The following is a 20,185-nucleotide window of genomic DNA, read 5'->3' as shown; positions in this document are numbered from 1 at the left end:
CCAGTGAGCGGCAGTTGTGTGGACGAAAATGTGTTGTTGATATGAGAGGTCAGAGGAGAACGGGCAGACTGGTTCAAGATGATAGAAAGGCAACAGTAGGAATGTTTCCAACACCTTGTTGAAAGTACGCCACAAAGAATTAAGGCAGTTCTTAAGGCAAAAAGGGGGTCCAACCTTTTACTAGCAAGGTGTACCTAATAAAGTGGCTGGTGAGTGTATATAAGTATGCAGCATGAAGTCATCAAAAGGAGAATCTCCTGAGAAAGTCCATCCTCCAAATGTTAATTTTAAGTTGTGACAAGCAAAATGAATGAATGAATGAATGAATGAATGAATACTAATCTCTGTATAAAACTCATTTCAAGATTTCAAGCTAATACACATTAGTAATAATTGTACACAGTTATCTTTATTCATGAATTATTTCTCATTTATTTGAAACTCATATAGAACTATTACTATTAAAGTAATCTATTACGTTTTTAAAACATAAATATATTTATACGTTCTACTCTAAATACATTTTTTAGCGGTATTTCTAAATTATTCTCTGGTGCAATGACATAAACACAAATGGAGAGAAAAACACAGTCTGTGTGTGTGTGTGTGTGTGTATGTGTGTGTGTGTTTGCTTCCACCATCACCACTATAACACATAAAAAGCGGCACTGTGTGAAACAAATCACGACCCCTCATTTAGTTGGAACATGACCCCTGTATTTGTGAAAATGACATTATATATACAATTTAGTCAGATGGTGTTTTCCTTCTAACCTTGGAACCGAGTTACCCAGTTTGGTTTTCAGTTGTTTCTGGAATCTGGAATTACTTTTCATGTTGCAACCACGAGTTCCTTTTGAAAATGTTACACTGTTGAAAAGGGTCATGTCAGAATAAAAAAAAAGAAAAGAAAGAAAGATCCATGAAACTAGCTTGCTCCAACACTTTTCCTTCCAGTCCACAATAATCAGCTATAATCAAGGGAGAAAGAAACATTTAATCTACCACAGTCTGAAATCAATTTCCCACTGTTTCAAAATTTAGACTGACTGCAGCCTATTTATTTTGACTGGCAAGCCAAAGTTATTAAGCAGAATTTGAGCAATCACTTCACTATTATTAACGTGCAGGACATCCAGCGATGCTCACAGGGCCGACCACCCTGGACTCTGCCTCAAATGAAACAGACCTTTCATCAAGCTTCACATTTCGCAAGCAGCCCACGAACGGCGAGGACACGGGGGCTCGGTTTTTATTTGTCATCCCTGAACGGAGAAAAAAGGAAAAGCCGAAAGAGATCAGGTTATTTGGTAGAAAAGCTGATATTCTTGCAAAGGTGTTGTGTGAAATGGCGAACGGATTAACCTCCGATGTAAAGTGACTCCAGCGCTGCAGAGGGAGGTGTGGACGTGACGGGGCCTTCTTTTTGCCTGGACACTGAGTCCACCTCTAGTTTTAGCACTTTGCGCTGCTTGGAAACTGAAAGGGGACGATATCAGAATTTTAAAAAACCATATCCCACTCAAACCAAATCAGGTTCTTGTGTTTTCTGCATAGGTCCTACCTGTAACCACATGGAATTTTCCATCACAGAGGCTTTTACGAGGAGCCACAGAAACACTGACAACACCATTACCATCGTTCACTTTGACACCGACCTGGTAAAACATTAGGCGATTTGTCATTTAATGCAGTTCCTGTTTTGAACCGCTGCTCAATTAAATGCCACCCCTTATTTTGGGGGTGAGAGGTCTTGCCTTGTTTTCCATTAAGAACACGTTCAGGCTTTTATTGTCACTTTGAACGTGGAAGAGGAGACCCGTCAGGTACCGAGGGCGCAGCTCAAAGGTCAACACAAAGTGAGGGCCAACAGTGAAATAGTTATCTAGAATGGAAATATGCTTCTTGAGATAAGAGTTTATCGTAACATTCACATGGAAACAGGGAAATGAAGCGATACCTCTAAGAAATGCAAGGACCGACCTAAGACAATGTGACCTCCACCAAAGTACGTCCCCGTCTCTGTGAGCCCGTCGAGACAGGGCAGGGTTTTGTGGCTGGCCTCAGGTGCACCAATGGCAACCTCATTCATTCTGAAATCCCGCATACAGCCGAGAACACTGTTCGTGGGAATGTCGTGGCCCTGAGGGAGCGAAGAGGAAAAGCAAGAGGGTCAGCGCGTTAACCAAATACGTTCAGCGGCAAAATCTGCAACACAGATTGAGTCTGACACAGACTTTAGTGGTTCTGCGTTGTGGGTCACCTCCCAGATACACAGGCTTGTGCAGGTCTAAAGACGCCCCCTCCTTGTTGGGTAAGTGACCGTCACTCACACGAAAACCATCAACCAGCAAATGAAAAGTGCCGAACTCCACGCTGAACTCAACCTGCGCTCACAGAGAAGAGGGACAGAAATAATTAGGAAGTCGCTGGGTGTCACCACCGCTGTAATCATCTGCATATAAAGAAAACTGCAGTTTCCCTCAAACCCCGTCCCCAAAATTGATCATCCTGTGTAACTGTGAAGATCTGAGTTCCTGCCCTGTTTGACAGTGGGATAATGCACAGGGCTTGACAAGGTTTGAATGTACTCATGATTTCCTAAGTGACTTGTGGTATTGTGACAAAACTATTTTGTGCGCCCCTGAAAGCCTTTCTGCCACTCACCACTTGAATAAAAGAGACATTTTTAAAACTAGTAACTGCAAACAAGTTCACATATTTCTCTCCCTTTAGTTTGTTTATTTAATCCATGGAGGTTTCTTATTATTTGTAAAACGTACTGAGAATGTAGAAAAAATCCTTTTGATTTTGTGACATTATTAATGTGAAATATCGAACCAGAGGGGAAAACATTAATATGCCGGTGCAGAGGCCACACAATGTTGAAGCAACTTTCTTTCAACACTTCTTTTAATGGGGGTTGTGTTTTCTGTGTACAAAGTTTAAAAGAGCGGCTCCCTTTTGTGTTATTTACAACTCTGCAAAATATTTTATAAGGTGTGAGTTCATGAGTTATGACATGGTCGATGACGCTGACGGATTGTAAATTAATATTTTGTTGCGTAGAGTTTCCAGCGTAACAATTTACGACTGATGTTACCACTGAGCAAAAGGGAGTTTTCGTTTTCATGTAATAATTTGGAAACATTTGAAAAAGTCAGTCAGACTCACAAACTTGTAGCGTAAATATTCATTTGAAACAATCTTGGAGAGATGAGGGCGAAACTCTCAGTAATCCTGCTTATTAGTTTTAGGAGGAGAAGTGTGCGTTTGTTTTCTTCTGTGTGAGCTAAACCTGGTAGCAGGTTGGACAACGATAATGAGAGAAACTAAGGTGTGATGGTGTTTTTTTGCAAAGGCTTAATCACTCTGTGCCAGTTCCAGTCGTTGCTCTTCTGCTTGTGCTGGATGATTCTGTTTTGCCCCAGTGACATCTTGATCTTGCCGTTGGCCATGTACAGAGCCAGCACGGGTACGACTCCTCTCCCTGCTACATGGAGGATCAGCCCTTTGGACGAATTGGTCTTGAGGTCAAGAGAGAAGTGAGGCCTGGGACACACAAGACGAGACCATCAGTGAAGCACCCTTTAACCGATGAATGGGGAAATAGAAGAAGGCAGTGCAGACAACCCTGTCTTCATTTCCACATCTCCAGTAAACAACGCAGTATCTTAGTATTGTACCTGTGATTGAGGTCCTGTTGCGGCAGCCTGTAACTGAGCCAGCTGTGTGCCTCGAAGAGCTGGTACTCATCCCGGTTTCCTTGGTGTCTACACGGACTGCCTGCTGGAGCCTGAATCTGACACATGGCAGAAAAATGGCCGGTGTTACCAGCTCATTATGAGAGCAATAGGAAGCGTTTTAGAAATAATGGCTTGATGTGCTCACAGGTTGGTGTGTCTGGGGCCTTTTCAGAGGAGGTTTTGTTGAAAGCTCAGTGTGATGTGGGGGGTGCAGACTGCACTGACCGAGGACACTCTCTCCCATTTGCGATAATGAGCTGAGATCAGTGGGTATAAAGCTCTGCCCGGGTCTGCATGAGATTATTTAAAGGAAATAAAGTCATTTTAAGACAAAAACGATGAGCACCTGGTGTAGCAGAACGCACTTTAAAATGATGCAAACACATTTCTTACCTCCTTGCATACAGGTTAGCAATGCAGCCCTTGAATTTTCCTCCTCGAAGCTTGACCTCTGGTGATTGTCTTTGAATTACATTTATGTTATCAATGCTTAGCTCCAACCTGAGGAAATCAGAGAGTTCAGTAATGTGCTGCTTTTACATTTCATTTGGAACGAAGGTTTAGTTATTAAAAGCATTCACGTCTTACCCTGTTGACCTCGCAGCTGCAGAAATGTAGTGCCAGGCACCATCACTGTACCTTTTATCTGACTTCAGGATGTAATTATAACTATTAAACACTACAAAACCATCATCCAGGGACAGCTGGAGGTCACGGACCGAGGCGGAGCCCTGTGGAGAGAAAGCTCCTCACAGCCATCGTGACCTTTAGCTTTTGATTCTGTTTTAAAGCTCAGCGTGAAGCACGCGTTGTTTACCTGAGAGCCGCTCTTGAGAAGAATACCTTGGCTGTCCGTGCTCCTGAAGCCCAGAGAGACCCTGAGGGGACCTTCATCCCCGGCAAACAGGGAGTCCATGGACAATGCTGAATACAGTGTTGCTGTTCGAACGCCCTACACAAGCCAGAAACACGGTAGTATCAGTCTCCTGTTTCTAGATGTTTTTTCCCTTTTAAATACAGTAATAAATCCCACTACTGCACTTATTCATACACTGATTATTTGTAGTCATTTTTGATCTGTGACTCCTAGTGGCTAATGTTAGCTTGCATCAGCAAAGTCTTCTTATGTGTTGCAAACATTTTTAAGTTTGCCGTAGTAGTTTAGTGCTACACTAATAAGGAAATAAATTACATAAATATATATGTGCTGTACATTTAAATTTGCTTCTCTTTGTATTCACCCCTATATAAGTTGCCCTATTTATTTACTTTCCCATTAACATTTACATTTGCGCTTGTTTTTTTATTTTTTTTTGGCAGCTAGGGTCCTCCATATATCACTATGCTTCAACATGTCACATACAATTCACCGGTTTTATTCTGAAATTAAGACAAGAAACAAACTGCTGCCACAGTCTTACTTTGTTTTGAAAGCCCATTAGCTTGTGATGGCTGGTGACAGCCAATTGTTATAAATTTACTGTGTGGTGTCACTGACATTTTAACTATACTCCACCAGTAAATACTATGTTCCAGCATTTGAAATGATGTGTTTGTCACACTGATTTGATTTAGACGAAGGTGAAATGGTTTCACACAGTTTAGGCCATAGGTCTTCAACAACGGGGGTCCGCGGAGGCACTGCAAGGGGGTCGCAAAATCTTTGGTTGATTAGAAATTTTTTGTTTATACGTATATACATATTTTGCCCCCTTTCCCCCACAATTTTAATTTCTTTAAATACACATTAACATGAATCCAACATATTTGAGTAAAGGGATAAGGAATAGCTTAATATTGAATGCAAAATGATAATTATAATAATGTATATTTATAAACAGCACTAGGCCAAGTTTAATGTAGAGCACATATAACAGGTAGGGGGTTACTGCTTAATTTCTCAATAAGTGTGGAGGTCCTTGGCCGAAAAAATATTAAGAAGCCCTGAATTATGCATTAAACCAAGATCAGTCTTGTGTGTTTGTAACCTACCAGTAAGGAGGCTGGACATCCATCACTGACACCAATCGTCTTGTTGTACTCAGCGGCCTGGGCATCTTCATTCAAGTGATCCACACATCCTCTGAGAGGTGGCGCTGTGATGTTGTGTCTGAGATTCAAGGAATGAATGGGCAGAAATCAGAGCAACAGTTGTGTATGATGAGCTGAGGCAGTGAAATCAGCACAGAGTGTATCTAGTTACCTCTGTCTTAGATGTACTGGCAGACCTCCAATGTAATAGCTCCTGTAGTTTGTTTTAATGTAGTTTGTGGAGATCTGTGTTCGTCCACAGTGCACAGTAAATTTGTCGGCAATACGGACTGCAATCTGTTTGTCCTGAGACAGAAAACTGACGTTTACTGAGAGCATTCAAAGATGGGACATAAACCCAGAAAGCATGCGCTGCTTTAAGCTGCTATTTTTTTTATACGTTTTACCATTAGAGAGACTCTTTCAGCACTTTGAACCCTGAGCTCTTCACCTGCTTGTTGTCCTTGAAGCACCAGGAGGCCTCTCTCCACAAACACACAGAAAAAAGAGTCCTGCAACAGAAGGAAAACACCTAAATCCTACATTTGTTTGTAGAGTTGTAACTGGTGAACTGGTGCAAACTTCATACTTCATCCCCAATGTAGAATAACAAGGCATTTGTTTCTTGGCTGCGTGTGTGAAACTTGAACAGCAGCCTCCTTTTCATGTCTGGCTTCTTTATGAACACCATGCGGTAACCCGTTCCCTCGTAATAATCAGACACCTCTGTCCGGGGAATCCTGAACGAAGAATGAATACTTAGGAATAATATTTGAGGTTCTCTAGTTAACAGGACAGCAGTTATTTAATGCTTACTTAGCAGCGGGCTGCTTTGCCTCCATGTTGACGGCATGCTTGTAGTTGAAAAGGCAGACGGGGTTGTCGTTGACAAAAGAAAGTTTCATGGCTCCTCTGTATTTAGGGAAACGCAGCTCCACCGGAGGCTAAAAGAACAGAGTAACACTTAAGACATGCTCGACAAATTCTGACAAGGCAAATGGATGACCGTAATTATTTTGTTGAGGACATGTCTGACCTCTTGAGTAAAAGCTCTATGCTAACAGGTATTTTCCCATCAATCTTTTCCCCTAAAATGATGGTGGAGGACTGTGCTCTTTGCGTATTGCCACAGTAGTTTACTCCAAATTGTTAAAGTTTAGTCTTTGCAAGTGACTTGTATAGTATGTCACATAAATATATACGGAAATATATTTTACCTTAAGTAAAATATATAGTCTACATACATGGTGAAAAGAAACAAAATAACAATGTTAAGTTATAATAATGCCTTTGAGACAGTGAAAAATATTCAAAATATGAAATAATGTGTCAAAATTCTAAATCACTTAGTCAAATTATGATGTCCATGTTTTTTCCTTTCCCATTTCAGATTGTATCTAACCTTTCATGCATTTCTTTCCCTTGGTGAAAATAGCCTTTCGCAGACATAAAACACAAGCACAAGATAGGATGTTTACTGGGCTTGTGCAGAGGGGTTTCAAAGGCCCGACCTCAGACCTTGTAATCGATAAAAGCGCTGCCTGATAAAATTTTAATTTTCTGACAGCATGAACACCAAATACATGCATGCATAATGAACTGATAGCAGTGGCTGGTTACAGTAAAGTCCTCAGGATAGCCGCCCACGTAGAAAACGACACTGCCTGGGTGAAGGTCGAGCACGCCGGTCGTTGTGTCGGGAAGGTTAAGTGTGGGGGGGAGGCTGACCGGCTGCTCTGACGTGAAGTTCTGTGTAATGTTAACTTCAACGTCTTGGTAAACTCTGCAGGAATTGGTGCACACAGATACTTTATGATCAACATGTTGATTGCACCATAGAAACAGATCACAAACCCATGTTCACTTTCTAAACTTCTGTCATATGTGTGGAGTACCTATGAAAGATAACCCTGTCAAAGTTGGCGGAGTTAATGCTGGTGACTGTTATTTGGCTGGTTTCCACCTCATGAACGACTCCACCCAACTTATAGACACAAATCAGCATCGCTCTCCTAATTGCCATCCCAACGTAATCTCCAGAAGCCTGAGAAAAAAAGTGAAGTAGTAAGATGTTCCTTTACATTTTTCTTTAAATTCTTGTTGTGTATGAATGCAAGAGTTTTTGTAAAGAATCTCGCTCACATCCTTGTTACCAAGGTAGAAAACAAAGAAGTTGGCATCTCTGTGTCTGTCCTGGCGTCGCTTTCGTCTGCGATCGGCCTTTGAGGGGTGGCTGGGATGGCGATTAAGAAGCAGATCGACAGCTGTAAATGCTTTTATGTCCTCGAGGTTTTCTGGAGGATGAAGCTCGACGTGACCCTTTCCATTGAAAGTGGTGGCAAGAGAGAGCTGTGAGAGGATCCACCAGTGTTAGAATTATGAGTGTCAATTTGAACTTATGTGATATAAAAAAAAAAAAAAACACACATTATGACCATCTTGACCACATAGGGCAGTGGAAACAAGGGCAATGCAGAGCTGGTCACGTATTTAATGAGCGTCATGTTGCCACTTCTAACCAATATTCACCCATAGAGATGTGGCAATAACAAAGAATACAGTTCGATTAAAAGTTAAAATATGCCACAGCTCCAGCACAGGATTAAGAAAACACTGGGGAAACCCCAGTGAACAAAAACGGAGAAAGTTATCGAAGTTATCAGTAGATTAAAAGGAAGAACTGGATGTCAACTAATTTCTTCCTATAACAGGTATTTGTAGGTATATTATAGGTAAATGTCAATGTCTCTCGTTGACGTTAGTTAAGATTTTATATAGGAAAAATAAAATCATACCATCATTGATATATGAGATGATCTCAAAAAAGTCCTGTAGTGAAGTAACACGCTTATCTAAATTATGATAGTTTATTAACGAAGGCCCTTATGCTAACCTTATGCTAGCTAGTTATCTAGACGGAAGGCTTTTTTAATTGATTTTTAATTGATACATAACATTGCCTCGGTTACTACTAAGTTACTATGGCTAGCATGCTAATGCTATAATAATAATAATATTAATGAAAATACTAAATAACAGTAAGACTAGTATTTTAAAACTTTTTAAAAACGAGTAATTTAAAACTTTTTAACAGCAATAGATGAACATGGAAGACTGAGGAGAAGATAAACACAGCTCCGTGACTGATGAGGCGATTGTGCTACAAAGCATTTTACAGGCTCATTTAAGATATTTAAAGTAAGTAGATGCTCGGATAGTTAAGTGAGGGCCTTTTACATATTGACAGACATTGGCAATAACATTTATAGGCCCATTAATGGTGAAAATAAGTGATTTATTTCAACATAGCACATCCGCCCCATCGGGTTACACTGTAGAATCTTCCTTCAGATGTTTTTAACATTTCTACTGTTAAATGTAATTGAACAAGCAACTTTTACAGATAGATGGCTATACTGAGTAAGATCAGTATTTTATTACATTTTCACATTCACGGAAAACAGCTATCACTTGTTTATTATATTTATATTTTATCTTTTTAGCTCATAAATGACAACTCAAAAAAATCAAACTCTCATCTAACTAATTTCAGACTTGTAGCCAGTTATGAGTTTTATTAACTATTTAGTAATACTTGAGAGCATATGTCTTCAAATGATGTCCCAGTGACAAGGGAGAAGCAGACACACAAAGCTGCAGCTAACACTGATAAATACTGATATGTTGGGTTTTATCTTAGAGGTGTCAGGAAAGTACAAATTAACTTTACCCTGTTAACAAAGTTTCTGGTCTCCTCAATAATGTCCTTGATTCTCCTGATGCTTTCTGTCATGTTAGCGCTGGGAGACGTCTTCCGACCGAGAGCCTCGACTCGCACAAGCTTGACAATCAAATCAGGAAGTGCTCCGTTAAAGCTCTTCACTGAAACACAAACAGGAAACACAAAAGCCTACCATAAAATGTAGATTTGTATTCCAACATTAGTGCCGGGTTCTTGTTATTTAACCTTCTTTTGGCTGTTTTCTAGCATTAAATACTCACAAGCCTGGTCAGTGTCAGTCAACATATTGTCTTTAATCACACTGACATTGGTTGATGTAATCCCTTCCACTTCCAGGCTGATATACCTCAATCTTTCTTTTATATTGCTGACCGTGGAGTTAGCAGCAGAGGCAGCTGTTTTCACAGACTCTATCAGGACCTTTGTGTCATCTGAAATAACAAAACAACTACGTAACAAGTACAGCGCACAATCCGCCATTTGTTTCTCCTCTGCAACAAATTTCAAGTGCTCCACAGACCTCTTTTGATCTTTTTGATGTTGTCGCTAACCGTTGAAATATTAACTCTCAGTGTGGCTCCTTTTTCCTTTCTCTTATTCACGTGATCTTCCAGGGCGTCCACCGTGTGTGAAAGTGCTGTTCAGAAGAAACAGAGCTTTTGCATTTTTAATCGACAGATAACATATTTGACTTGTTACAAATTGTCCATTTTACTTCTGAGTTGGCTCTGAGCGTTGTTGGCTTGTGTCCACAAATGAGTCGAGTTATCCTTCAGCAGTTTGGCCCAGACGGTGAGATCTCTCTCCTTCACGGTCTGAGTCATGATTTCAGAGTGACATTAATCGTTTAACAACATTAATGTCTTCAATGAGCACTAGTAACAACATTGTTACCGTTGCAGCTTGATCAGCAGCCTCTCTGGACTTATTAGCGTCCGTCTCTGCTGTTTCGACAGCCTTACATGGTTCTGTTCTTGAGAACAGCTCAGTGCTGTCGAAAGCATCATGAAGCACTCTGGAATAATAAGAAACATGTTATCTTCAGTGTTTATCTAATCCACAGTACACCTGTCTCTTTTCTTCTTCTTTCTTCTGCTTTGTACTTACTGTTGTAATTCTATTGCTACTCCGTTGAGCTCCTCTGCATGCTCCTCAGCCCTGGTGACGCTATCCACCTTTGTCGTAATTTGAAAGATGCTGTTTAACTTTTTAAAGACTTCCATCTGGGCACCGTCCATCTGAGCTGCACGATTCTCCAATTCCTGCAGTTTGCACGCAATCAAGTTCATTTCCACTGCCCAGAACAGTTCAAATGAAATCATGATAGTAAACACATCAAGGTTGTAGCATTTGTTATTTCTTTCTTTCTTACTTCTTTCCTTTGTGCAAGCATTGGAAATATGTCAGTAATGTTCTTCAGCAAATCCCCAGTCATTTCAGAGGCAAGAAGGAGTGTGCTTTGATCTCTCTGTAGCTGAGCTTGATCACGCTGTCAGATGATGAACAAAGTCAGGTGAAAACAGAATCACTACCACATTATATCAGAAATGTGCAAAACAGCCAGTGATAGCTGTGTGTCCCATTACCTGTAGCTGTTGTAGGGTTGTACTACTCTTCAGGTTGAGACCATGTGTCCTGTCGACTGCGTCCTCTGCATTTGACAGCAGCCCAGTCACATCCCTCAGAGAAGAGTGTGAGGACGTCAGAGAGTCAGCCTGGCTGTTCTCTCCTGGAGCTGTCATGTTGTTCTTGATAAAGTCCAGCACTTCAGGAGAACACACATTTTGGATTTGACATGTTTAGGCATCAATGTAACTATTATATACCTTTATTTAATACCATTTAAGATATGGTATATTCCAAAGATTTGTGAGATAGGTACAGATGCTTTTTCGCCCCTTGTCCCCGTGCATCCGTCCATCCATTCCATATCCTGCTATTTGGGGAGTTGCAAAGATGCAAAGACTGACACTACCTACAGTATATCAGACAAATGCATATGAAACTATATTCAGCAGTTGGTTACCTTAGCTTAGCATAAAGGCTAGAAACAATGGTGAAACAGCCTCAGCCTTCAGAAGTAACAAAATCTACCTGCCAGCACCTTCCGAAACTGATTGCTTAACACGTAACCGATAGCCCCATCCTGGATGACTGCTTGGCAATGTCACAGTGACAACCACATTTGTCATTTCATCCTGTCCAGGAATTAGTAGAGCACACTATCTTCCGTTACACTGCACCCCGCTTCTCGGTTTATGTAGGGGTTAAATAATAGATATATAAGATGTAAAGCTTGCGCTCTGGAGGTGATTTTAGGTTTACCTTTAATGCTGGAGGAGCTAGACTGGGTATTTGCCCCTGGTTCCACTCTTTATTTTAGGCAAAGCTCACAAGCCACTGACTGCAGCTTCATTATTTAGCAGCATGACAGTGATAATGATCATTTAATAAACTATCTCTCCAAGTGTCAAACTAAATCTGTATCAGCTTATTTCTTATAGTCTCGTGGTTGACCACCGGTCTAGTGGTTGGTGGGTGGGGTGTTAATTGTTGTCCACAAGATCTGTTTCATGTTTAAGTGGATGCAGTAAACAGAACACAATGAAATCCCCATACCAACCAGTAGATGAATTCAATTTACTTACATTTATGTGCTTCCTGCAGCTCACCGCCAGCTTTATCCCTGTGAACAGTGCAGCCTCTCTCTCTCATTTCCTGCAGGATGGGCTGAGCCTCCTCCACCATCCTGCTTTTCTGATTTTCAGAAAGAGAGACTGAATCTACAGGTTTCACCTCGCTTAGCTGCCTCATCAAATCTGGCAAACCATGAGAGCAGAAACAGTGGTAAATCAGGGGCTGACGCTCGTTGTGACACAAGCCTTTTTCAGTGCTCCTTAACAGCTCTTGGACAGGATTCAGAATCAGGAAATATTAGAGGGTTAGAGGGTCAGCTCAAGCAACCTAAACATTAAGATTTAAGGATACTCCATTATAAATATCAATTAATCAAAAATAGAAGAGAGCAGTGCAAATACACGTGTTCATATTGAGAGATGTACCTTGACTTGCTAAGACGAGATCTTCAGCTTCGGTGAGAAGGTTGTTAGCTTTTAGCTTTGTTTCAGTCACAAATTGAATGACCTTCTCCAGATGTGATGCAGTGTCAAAACTCTGGAAAGTTGATCATAAGCTTGAACAAACTGTATATATCACACATAAAATGACAAAATGATATGGGACCTGTGTGATGTTCGTCTGACCTGTGACATGTGTCTATGATAATACCTTGTGCAGTATTAAAACAGAAATGTATACGTTTCATGTTTACACAAGTTTAACTTTGATTAACTGAGGGAAATTATCTGCGGGTACCTCATCAGTCAGTTGCCCCAAGTTATATCTGACAACATCGACAGGTGCTTCCAGTTCCTCAACCTTTGGATCCATTTGTCTTACGGCATTGCCATACCTCCCATCTGGAGTCTAGAAAACATGATGTAAGAAGTACTGTATAGGCTTAACTGTATTGTATAAAAGAAACTATGATCTTCTTCTGCAAGTTCCTTGCATGGTATCTCCTGTACATTGATTTCAGAAACGCTGGCGTTCAGCTTGTTCAGCCTGGAGATTGACGCTGGACCACGACTGATGTTCTGCAGCTGCTGCTTCACCCAAACCAAGCTGTCGCCCATCTTCTCTAAGTCAACCAGCAAAGCAAGATCACAGCTGTCACATTCTGTCAGTGAATACAAGGAGAGGATGAAACATACTGCGTAGTTATTCTAATAGTTGACTTCCCACGTCAAAACATAAAAGTAAAATGGATTTCCAACACAAACTCACCATGGCAGTGATCGCCACAGCTGCTGTTTCCAGCTGTGACACACTCTGTTCAAAGGAAAGGATGCTAAAGTCAATTTCATCACATTAAACTTACTTTAGTTGTGAAATGGTTGTATAATGTCATCTGTGCCACTGAGAGTCTAATAAAATTACACCTAGCAATATCCTCTGAAAGCCTGCATTACAAACTGAAGCATGGCCTCATCAGAGAGTTAAAAGATTGGTTGCATCATGGGAAATGTAGGACTCAGTCATCAAATCATGATACCTCTCAAACTATGACATCTGCCATCAAAGTCTGCCTCTTGTAAAAGTTTACGAAGTATTCAGTCTAGGCAAAGTGGAGACCTTTTAACTAAAATTTATATATTTTATATTATTTTATATAATTTATATATTTTCCAATTTTTCTTATCTTTATTCATTTGACTTTGTGTGAAAAAACAAATATTCACCTCCGGTTTGAGCATCACAAAAGTTCAAGCTGCTGTTCTTACAGTTGCAGGGTTTGCAGGTGTCTCCGTGTACCATTGGATTTCCATAGTAACCAAGCGCACATCTTAAAAAAGAAGAAACACAAGATCCAAATGGCTGCTCGGGCTGGGATGAAACATTTTGCTGCACTGATGAGGATGAAAATGATCTATTTGACCATTTACTTCATGTGCCCCACCTCTCACATGTGGCTCCACTGTAACCGCGTTTACACAAACATTCAACCACCCCTGAGCCGACATCCATGCAGGCCAATGCAAAACTAAAAAAGGGAACAAATAAGGTTTTTAACTGATGCTAAATAATAATAATAAAAAAGAATTATGCAAAAACTGTGTAGAGGCAGACAGAGGAGGGAATAACTGACTTGTTCTGCGTGGATGGACAAGGACAGGCAAGGCAGGTCCTGTTGGCTGCATTTCCATGGTAACCCTCCTTACACCTCTCACAGCGGTCCCCGGTAGAGTTGAACTGACAATTCTGGAGGTTGGTTTGATTAAACAAAATACACATCAGGCTCAGCAGTGTGGCAACAAATGCTACAACCTTGATGTGTGCTATAAATTAACATGTGTCATTGGACACCGACCACACAGTTCCCCGTATGCTCGTCACACTCATTGGAGAGTCCGTTGCAGCTACATGGCACACACTGACCCCTGAGTGGCCTGTCCCGCTCTCTGTAAAAACCGGAGCTGCACTTCTGCACAGGCACGCAAAGAACTGAACAGTAAACTTTGGCGTAATTAACACAAACATAGCTACATGACCTAGTTAGATATAATCACAAAGTAATCACAACGCTAAGTGAGGACCATATGCATGCTGAAACGAACAGACAAAATACAAAAAATGCATCAGAATGATGAACATGTGTTCTGCTACACAAATACCTGCATTACCTGAGTGATAGCACCTGCTGTCTGGTTGCTGAAGGAAGGATCACAAAACTTTTTCATGCTGTGTCTCTTCTGTTGGATCGGAGAGCGTCTGTCATGCCCACACTTTGGATGCTTCTGAGTGGAGGGACAAATCTGAGCAAAGTAGAGCAAACCCAACCACGCTGCAACACAGAGAAAATGTGTATTCCACTGCATTGTCAGATTTCCAGTGAGCTATGTCAGTCTAGCCGTGGAAAAATCCCTTCCGCCAATACGGCTCCTCCTCCTCCTCCTGCCAGGTCCACCCTGGAGCAGGTGAACCTTGGAGCTTTTTGTTTGAGAGTCACGGAGAAAAAGTGTGAATGTGTGCAGGTTAATACCAGTAGGGCAAAGTTCAGCAAGGTGTGGTTGCATTTGCAGGTCTTTGGGGTCTTTAAAGGAAAAAGAAAAGACTTTAAATCTCTTTATTATCGTCTTGTCAGCTCATGGAACTTAATATATTGTAGTTAATTTAGAAAAGTCCCGAGATGTCCAATAGAAAACAAATCACAACATCACTGTAAAAGCTTTTATTTGCATTGACAATCTGAGAAACATTTTATTTGTTTTACCACAAACTGATCCACGTTGAGTCCGGATACAGGGAGGCCAGATTTTAATTAATAACATGAGCACCTATTCATCCATTCCAATATCTCTATGTGATTTCTTATCAGTGCAGGTTTTACTGTGACAAAAATAACAAAATATTGCAGTCTGGTCATGTATTATAAGAATTATACAGTAGCTCAGTGAAACTCTCCACATAAAGGGCACTCTGATTTTCATTATGGTACGCTTTAATTCTCAAAATTAATATGGTTGCATAATGGTGGTAATTAAAGCATCTGTTTAAAGAAAGACTGTGTAACTTGTGGAGCACTATAGGATGGGTTAACATCAGGTTACAGACCAGGCCAACTTCTGTGACTACCAAGCTAACTGCTAACACGTTAGCCATCTGGGATGCTAGGATACATGCTAGCAGTATAGCTTTTTTCTGTTCTTTCTAAACTGTCCTTTTGATTTTTCATTGGCATTTTATTTGTTGTTAATTGCCCTGTGGTATCCAAAAATCAAACTGAAGTAATAATAATAATAATAATTAATTAATTAATTATTTAATTAAAAATAAACAAATTTATGCATTTAGTAATATGAGTAATGCCACTAGTTTCACGTACTGTCTGACAGTGTGATGCTAAATGCTACATATTAGCTCATATTTGCCTGACATGGAGCAGCTGCATTTTATTCTTTAAGAATTTAACTTTTTTGTTTATAATTGGAGGAGTGCTTGCTCTGGTCTGTCCAAAGTTACATAGTCTTTCTTAGTGTTTCTTTGAACTGTAATTTTTTTTTTTTTTGGTACGTTTGAATAAAACTAACTAAATATATCTAGCCAGTCAGGCGCATGTGTGTGCTATGTCCCTGAGAGAATAGAAGTGTAGATTTTTTATGAATTTTAGCCCAAACATTAAGCTACATCATCAAAAAGGAAAATATGGATAACAGGAGTACAAAGATGCCTTGGGCTGTTTGACTAGTGTCCCCTGGAGCTCCAGTCCCATCAAAGAACACTCAGCTCTTTAGCATCTTGTCAAAATCACAGAATAGGGTACAAGGCGTAGCTCGCGATGCCACAAGTGTTTCTGCCATTTCGAACCATTCTCATAAAGCCACCTTCGCCCCAGCTGGTTCCCCAACTGCAGAAAGAAAAGAAAATTTAAATGTATATGAAAATATAGTGTTTCACATGATGTGCTATTTGATGTATACAAAAAAGAACAGACCTGTTTTTGATGATCCAGTAGTCTTGGCCTTCTTCTGAGCCGTAGCCGACCAGCAGCACTGCGTGGCTCAGATTGTTGGGGTTACAGGTGGGTTCGTCATATATTCCTGCAAAAGATTTTTGGTCATTTAGGTGGGTGCAAAAAGAAGCTGAAGACACACCTTTGTATATTGTTACATTCATTTAATATGAGAAACTTCAAAACAAAGTTAAGATAGAGTAGATATAAAGCACCATTAGCATAAATGTGCTTTAACTCAGATTTTGGTCTTCAACAACCCCTAATGGAAATATGTGGCTTGTTGTGAGGCTCTCTATGTTAATCAAGAGCTGACTAATTTAGTTTTTCATCTATATGGTGGCTTGAAGAGTAAACCAAAAAACTAGCGGAAAACAGATGCTCATAATGACACATTTCATATAGATGCAGGCATCGATTGTTCTCTTGAAAATATTGATTATAGCAGCTTGAATATAAAAACATATCATTGTTGACATCATGATTGCATTGTTGGAGTATTTTCATTAGTTAACCTGAGCTGTAGAACAGGAAGCTTGAATGATCTGCATCGATGGCTACTGTGATTGGCCCAATAGTTGCCACAGCGTCGGCCAGTGCTTGCTCATCTCCTTTGGGTATGAACCTGTACTCTTTGATATGAGCAACTGCAAGTCTGCTGTCATAGTAACAGGGCTGCGTATCCTGTTGAGAGAAATAAATGTTAAGCACAAGCTTAGATGCAGAGTCATCAACTGTTATTATGGAGGTTGAACCTCACCACTGAGGTGTAGGGGTAGGTGTCCAATGACTGCAGTCCATTGCTGACCACATAGTCGTAGGCATTGGCCATCCAGGCGCCGCTACAGCCATAGGTACCGTACGATTTGGAGCAGTCCACCAAATTTTGCTCGCTCAAGGATACAAGCTGGCCTGTCCTCTTGAATATTTGTCCCTCTATAGCTCCTGTAGTGCTGAATGCCCAGCACGAACCACAGTAACCCTGAAAAACATATTTGAAACATAGATATGACAGTGATTACGACTTCAAAAAACCCACCTAAGTGACTGTTGCTTGGTCTTACCTGATCTTTGACCTCTGTGACGTATCCCATGTTTCTGTAGTCGACAAACTGAGCTTCTAACTTGCTTGCATTGTAACGCAGTCTTCGAGCCGAGGCGTCCTTCCCTCTCTTCACGTACTGAGCGTTTATAGTGGCACCTTGCAGAACCTGGTATTCTTGTCTCGTCTACATGGGGACAACACAGAGAAGCTTCAACTTCTTCCAATTATTCATCAGGCTGATAATCACAGTGGTTAATCCAGGCAACCTATGTATTGATGTAAAGTAACTTCAAAGCAATAGTTCTACATTTTGAGAAATTAGCTTGATTGATCTGCTACCAAGAGTTTGGTGAGATCACAACAGCAGCTAGTTAGCTTAGCTTAGCTTATCTTAGCTTAGCTTAGCTTAGCTTAGCTTAGCATTAAGACCGAAATTCACCTTTAAAGTTTGTTTATCGGCGCTATTTCTAACATCACCTCAATTCTAGAGCAAACTCCTTACTAGGTCTCCATATTTGTTCATGGCCATAGTGTATGGCCTCATCCCCATCAAAAAGCCTTGGTTATTGTATTCAATCATCTGCTTATTCTCCTCCCAGATGGCCCTTCTTTGCACGTCGTCCTGAATGGTAACAAGTCCAAGAAAGAATCAAACAGAATCAAAGAAAGACTCAAGGGAATCGGTGACTGGCGACATGTTTGTTAAACGTATAATTACTCCTACCGTTTCATCGTACGTTATGCCATGAGTGCTTTTCCAGATCTCCCATTCAGTCTGGACTACCTCATCTGAGTCTGACAGCACACGCTGTGGGCCACACAGCAGGACAGAGAGCAGAGCTGCTTTCAGCAGAGAACTGGTCTGCTGCACTAGAAGCACGAGAACATCAAAGTACAGAGTCAGACTAAATCTGACATTAATCTGACAGTCTACTGCTTAATGTTAAAGGAACCGGATAGTGCAAACATGCCAGACGACATAACTCGTAGATAGATAGATAGATAGATAGATAGATAGATAGATAGATAGATAGATAGATAGATAGATAGATAGATAGATAGATAGATAGATAGATAGATAGATAGATAGATAGATAGATAGATAGATCCTAATCTTTACATCCTGTTTCTTGTTATACTTTGTGTACTTTAAACCAGGGGTCAGAGGGTTAGGCAACATCTGCAGCAACAAACACACTATGGTTGAGTCACTTCCCTAAATGCTCACGTTGATACATATAAACAGAAACAGAGTAACAGTTTGTGGGGTTTTGCTGTGGACACCACTGAGCCCATTTGCAAATGCTTTGAATAAACTCACGGAAACACAGATCGTGTTGTTCTCGCCATTTGCAGGTGACAACACATAACCAGACAGCAAACAAATTCCAAGTAGTTTCATCCTAATGGTTGTATAGTGTCTTTCAAAATATGATATATAAATAAAGGTTTGTCAGTGATTAGCTTTCTGGGCCAAATGGCACAAAGAGTTAACAGCTTAACATGAACCTTTTCAACACTTCTTGGATAAATGTGTTCTGTCATCTTTCTTAATTATACAATGAAAAAAACAAACCATTAAGAGCTTTTACTGAACAAGAGAACATACCTTGTACTTAGAAACATCAGCATCAAGAGTTAAAATTAAATGAACATATCAAATATAAAGCTCCAGCCAACATACCTGCACCGATGTGAGTCTGTTTTGTTCCCATAGTGTCAGATCGACTGTGAACAGCGACACAGAAACAGATTAACTATGAACCTGCCTTATATAGCGTTCAAATAAGTACATGTTGTTGCTGTGCTCTTACACAAACCCTAAATCATCAATTGTGGCAGCACCTGAGCAACACATTAGTCGACAAAAATAAGATGCTTTCCCTGCTCCTCCTCTGCTGTACTGCTGTTATTATTTAGAGACAGTCAAAACAGTTAAATCCCTCAAATATCAGTTTATAGTTGAGCACAACACCTACATATAACTTTCCAAAACCAGTGGTGAAACAAGAACTGTACTTAAAAGTGTTAATATAGTATGTAAAAATACAAAGTCCAACTAAAGGAACATTTTAGGAATTAAATCAGTAAAACATAGTCAAAAGATCAGTAATTAGTAGTACTGCAATTACATTACAGTATAGATGCGTCAGTGTGTCCGCATCATTTCACTGTTGTATCTGGCATACGTTTAACTCCTTTACAGCCCTCACCAAAAGGACAAATCCATAAGTGGTTGTGAAAGAATAAAGTAAGAAATTTGAAGAGCATTTTGCTGCACAAATTTTAATCTAATTCAGGATTTAAAAAAAAAAAGTTTCTTGCAGATTTTTTTTTAATCTGCATTCGTGTAAAGCTTTTAAATAAATATGATATAAGGATGACCAGTGGACTGTCCCCCTTCCCCAAATTATCATCCTCACTCAACTCGAGTCCTTGAGAGAGATTTTTTAGCAGTGCAGTTTTGTAATAAAACAAAAAACAAAGAAAAAACAAAGAAAAAAAAACAAAACAAAACAAAAAACAAAAAAAAAACGTTGAAATTATTA

General features: G+C 40.2%; 2 protein-coding genes across 2 annotated transcripts; both read right to left on the bottom strand.

Moving 5' to 3' along the window:
- Positions 1 to 120: 120 nt before the first annotated feature.
- On the bottom strand, positions 121 to 14,997 carry lama3 (laminin, alpha 3). Its single transcript, XM_047586392.1, has 38 exons — positions 14,763 to 14,997; positions 14,450 to 14,563; positions 14,228 to 14,340; positions 14,039 to 14,122; positions 13,821 to 13,924; positions 13,366 to 13,410; positions 13,107 to 13,258; positions 12,895 to 13,005; positions 12,582 to 12,693; positions 12,168 to 12,338; positions 11,106 to 11,284; positions 10,892 to 11,008; positions 10,627 to 10,781; positions 10,414 to 10,534; positions 10,235 to 10,334; positions 10,040 to 10,156; positions 9,780 to 9,950; positions 9,508 to 9,659; positions 7,920 to 8,126; positions 7,673 to 7,821; positions 7,398 to 7,560; positions 6,594 to 6,721; positions 6,367 to 6,517; positions 6,185 to 6,289; positions 5,950 to 6,083; positions 5,739 to 5,856; positions 4,564 to 4,698; positions 4,335 to 4,477; positions 4,140 to 4,247; positions 3,892 to 4,036; positions 3,687 to 3,802; positions 3,372 to 3,552; positions 2,238 to 2,387; positions 1,984 to 2,143; positions 1,758 to 1,885; positions 1,565 to 1,658; positions 1,366 to 1,479; positions 121 to 1,265 (listed from the first exon to the last, which is right to left on the bottom strand). Exons 1-38 carry the CDS (start codon positions 14,955 to 14,957, stop codon positions 1,120 to 1,122), a joined length of 5,088 nt encoding a protein of 1,695 aa, XP_047442348.1. The 5' UTR covers positions 14,958 to 14,997; the 3' UTR covers positions 121 to 1,119.
- A 298-nt stretch (positions 14,998 to 15,295) lies between these two features.
- Positions 15,296 to 19,370, bottom strand: cts12 (cathepsin 12). The gene is made up of 8 exons (XM_047588210.1): positions 19,321 to 19,370; positions 18,361 to 18,506; positions 18,139 to 18,258; positions 17,656 to 17,820; positions 17,352 to 17,573; positions 17,107 to 17,275; positions 16,574 to 16,679; positions 15,296 to 16,486 (listed from the first exon to the last, which is right to left on the bottom strand). The coding sequence occupies exons 1-8, from the start codon at positions 19,349 to 19,351 to the stop codon at positions 16,387 to 16,389; spliced, it is 1,059 nt and encodes a 352-aa protein (XP_047444166.1). The 5' UTR covers positions 19,352 to 19,370; the 3' UTR covers positions 15,296 to 16,386.
- Between the last annotated feature and the right edge of the window lie 815 nt (positions 19,371 to 20,185).

Source organism: Mugil cephalus, chromosome 6 (genome assembly GCF_022458985.1).
Source record: "Mugil cephalus isolate CIBA_MC_2020 chromosome 6, CIBA_Mcephalus_1.1, whole genome shotgun sequence".
Lineage (NCBI taxonomy): Eukaryota > Metazoa > Chordata > Actinopteri > Mugiliformes > Mugilidae > Mugil > Mugil cephalus.
The sequence above is the reverse complement of the archived record's forward strand: the minus strand, read 5'-3'. Positions and strand labels throughout refer to the sequence as shown.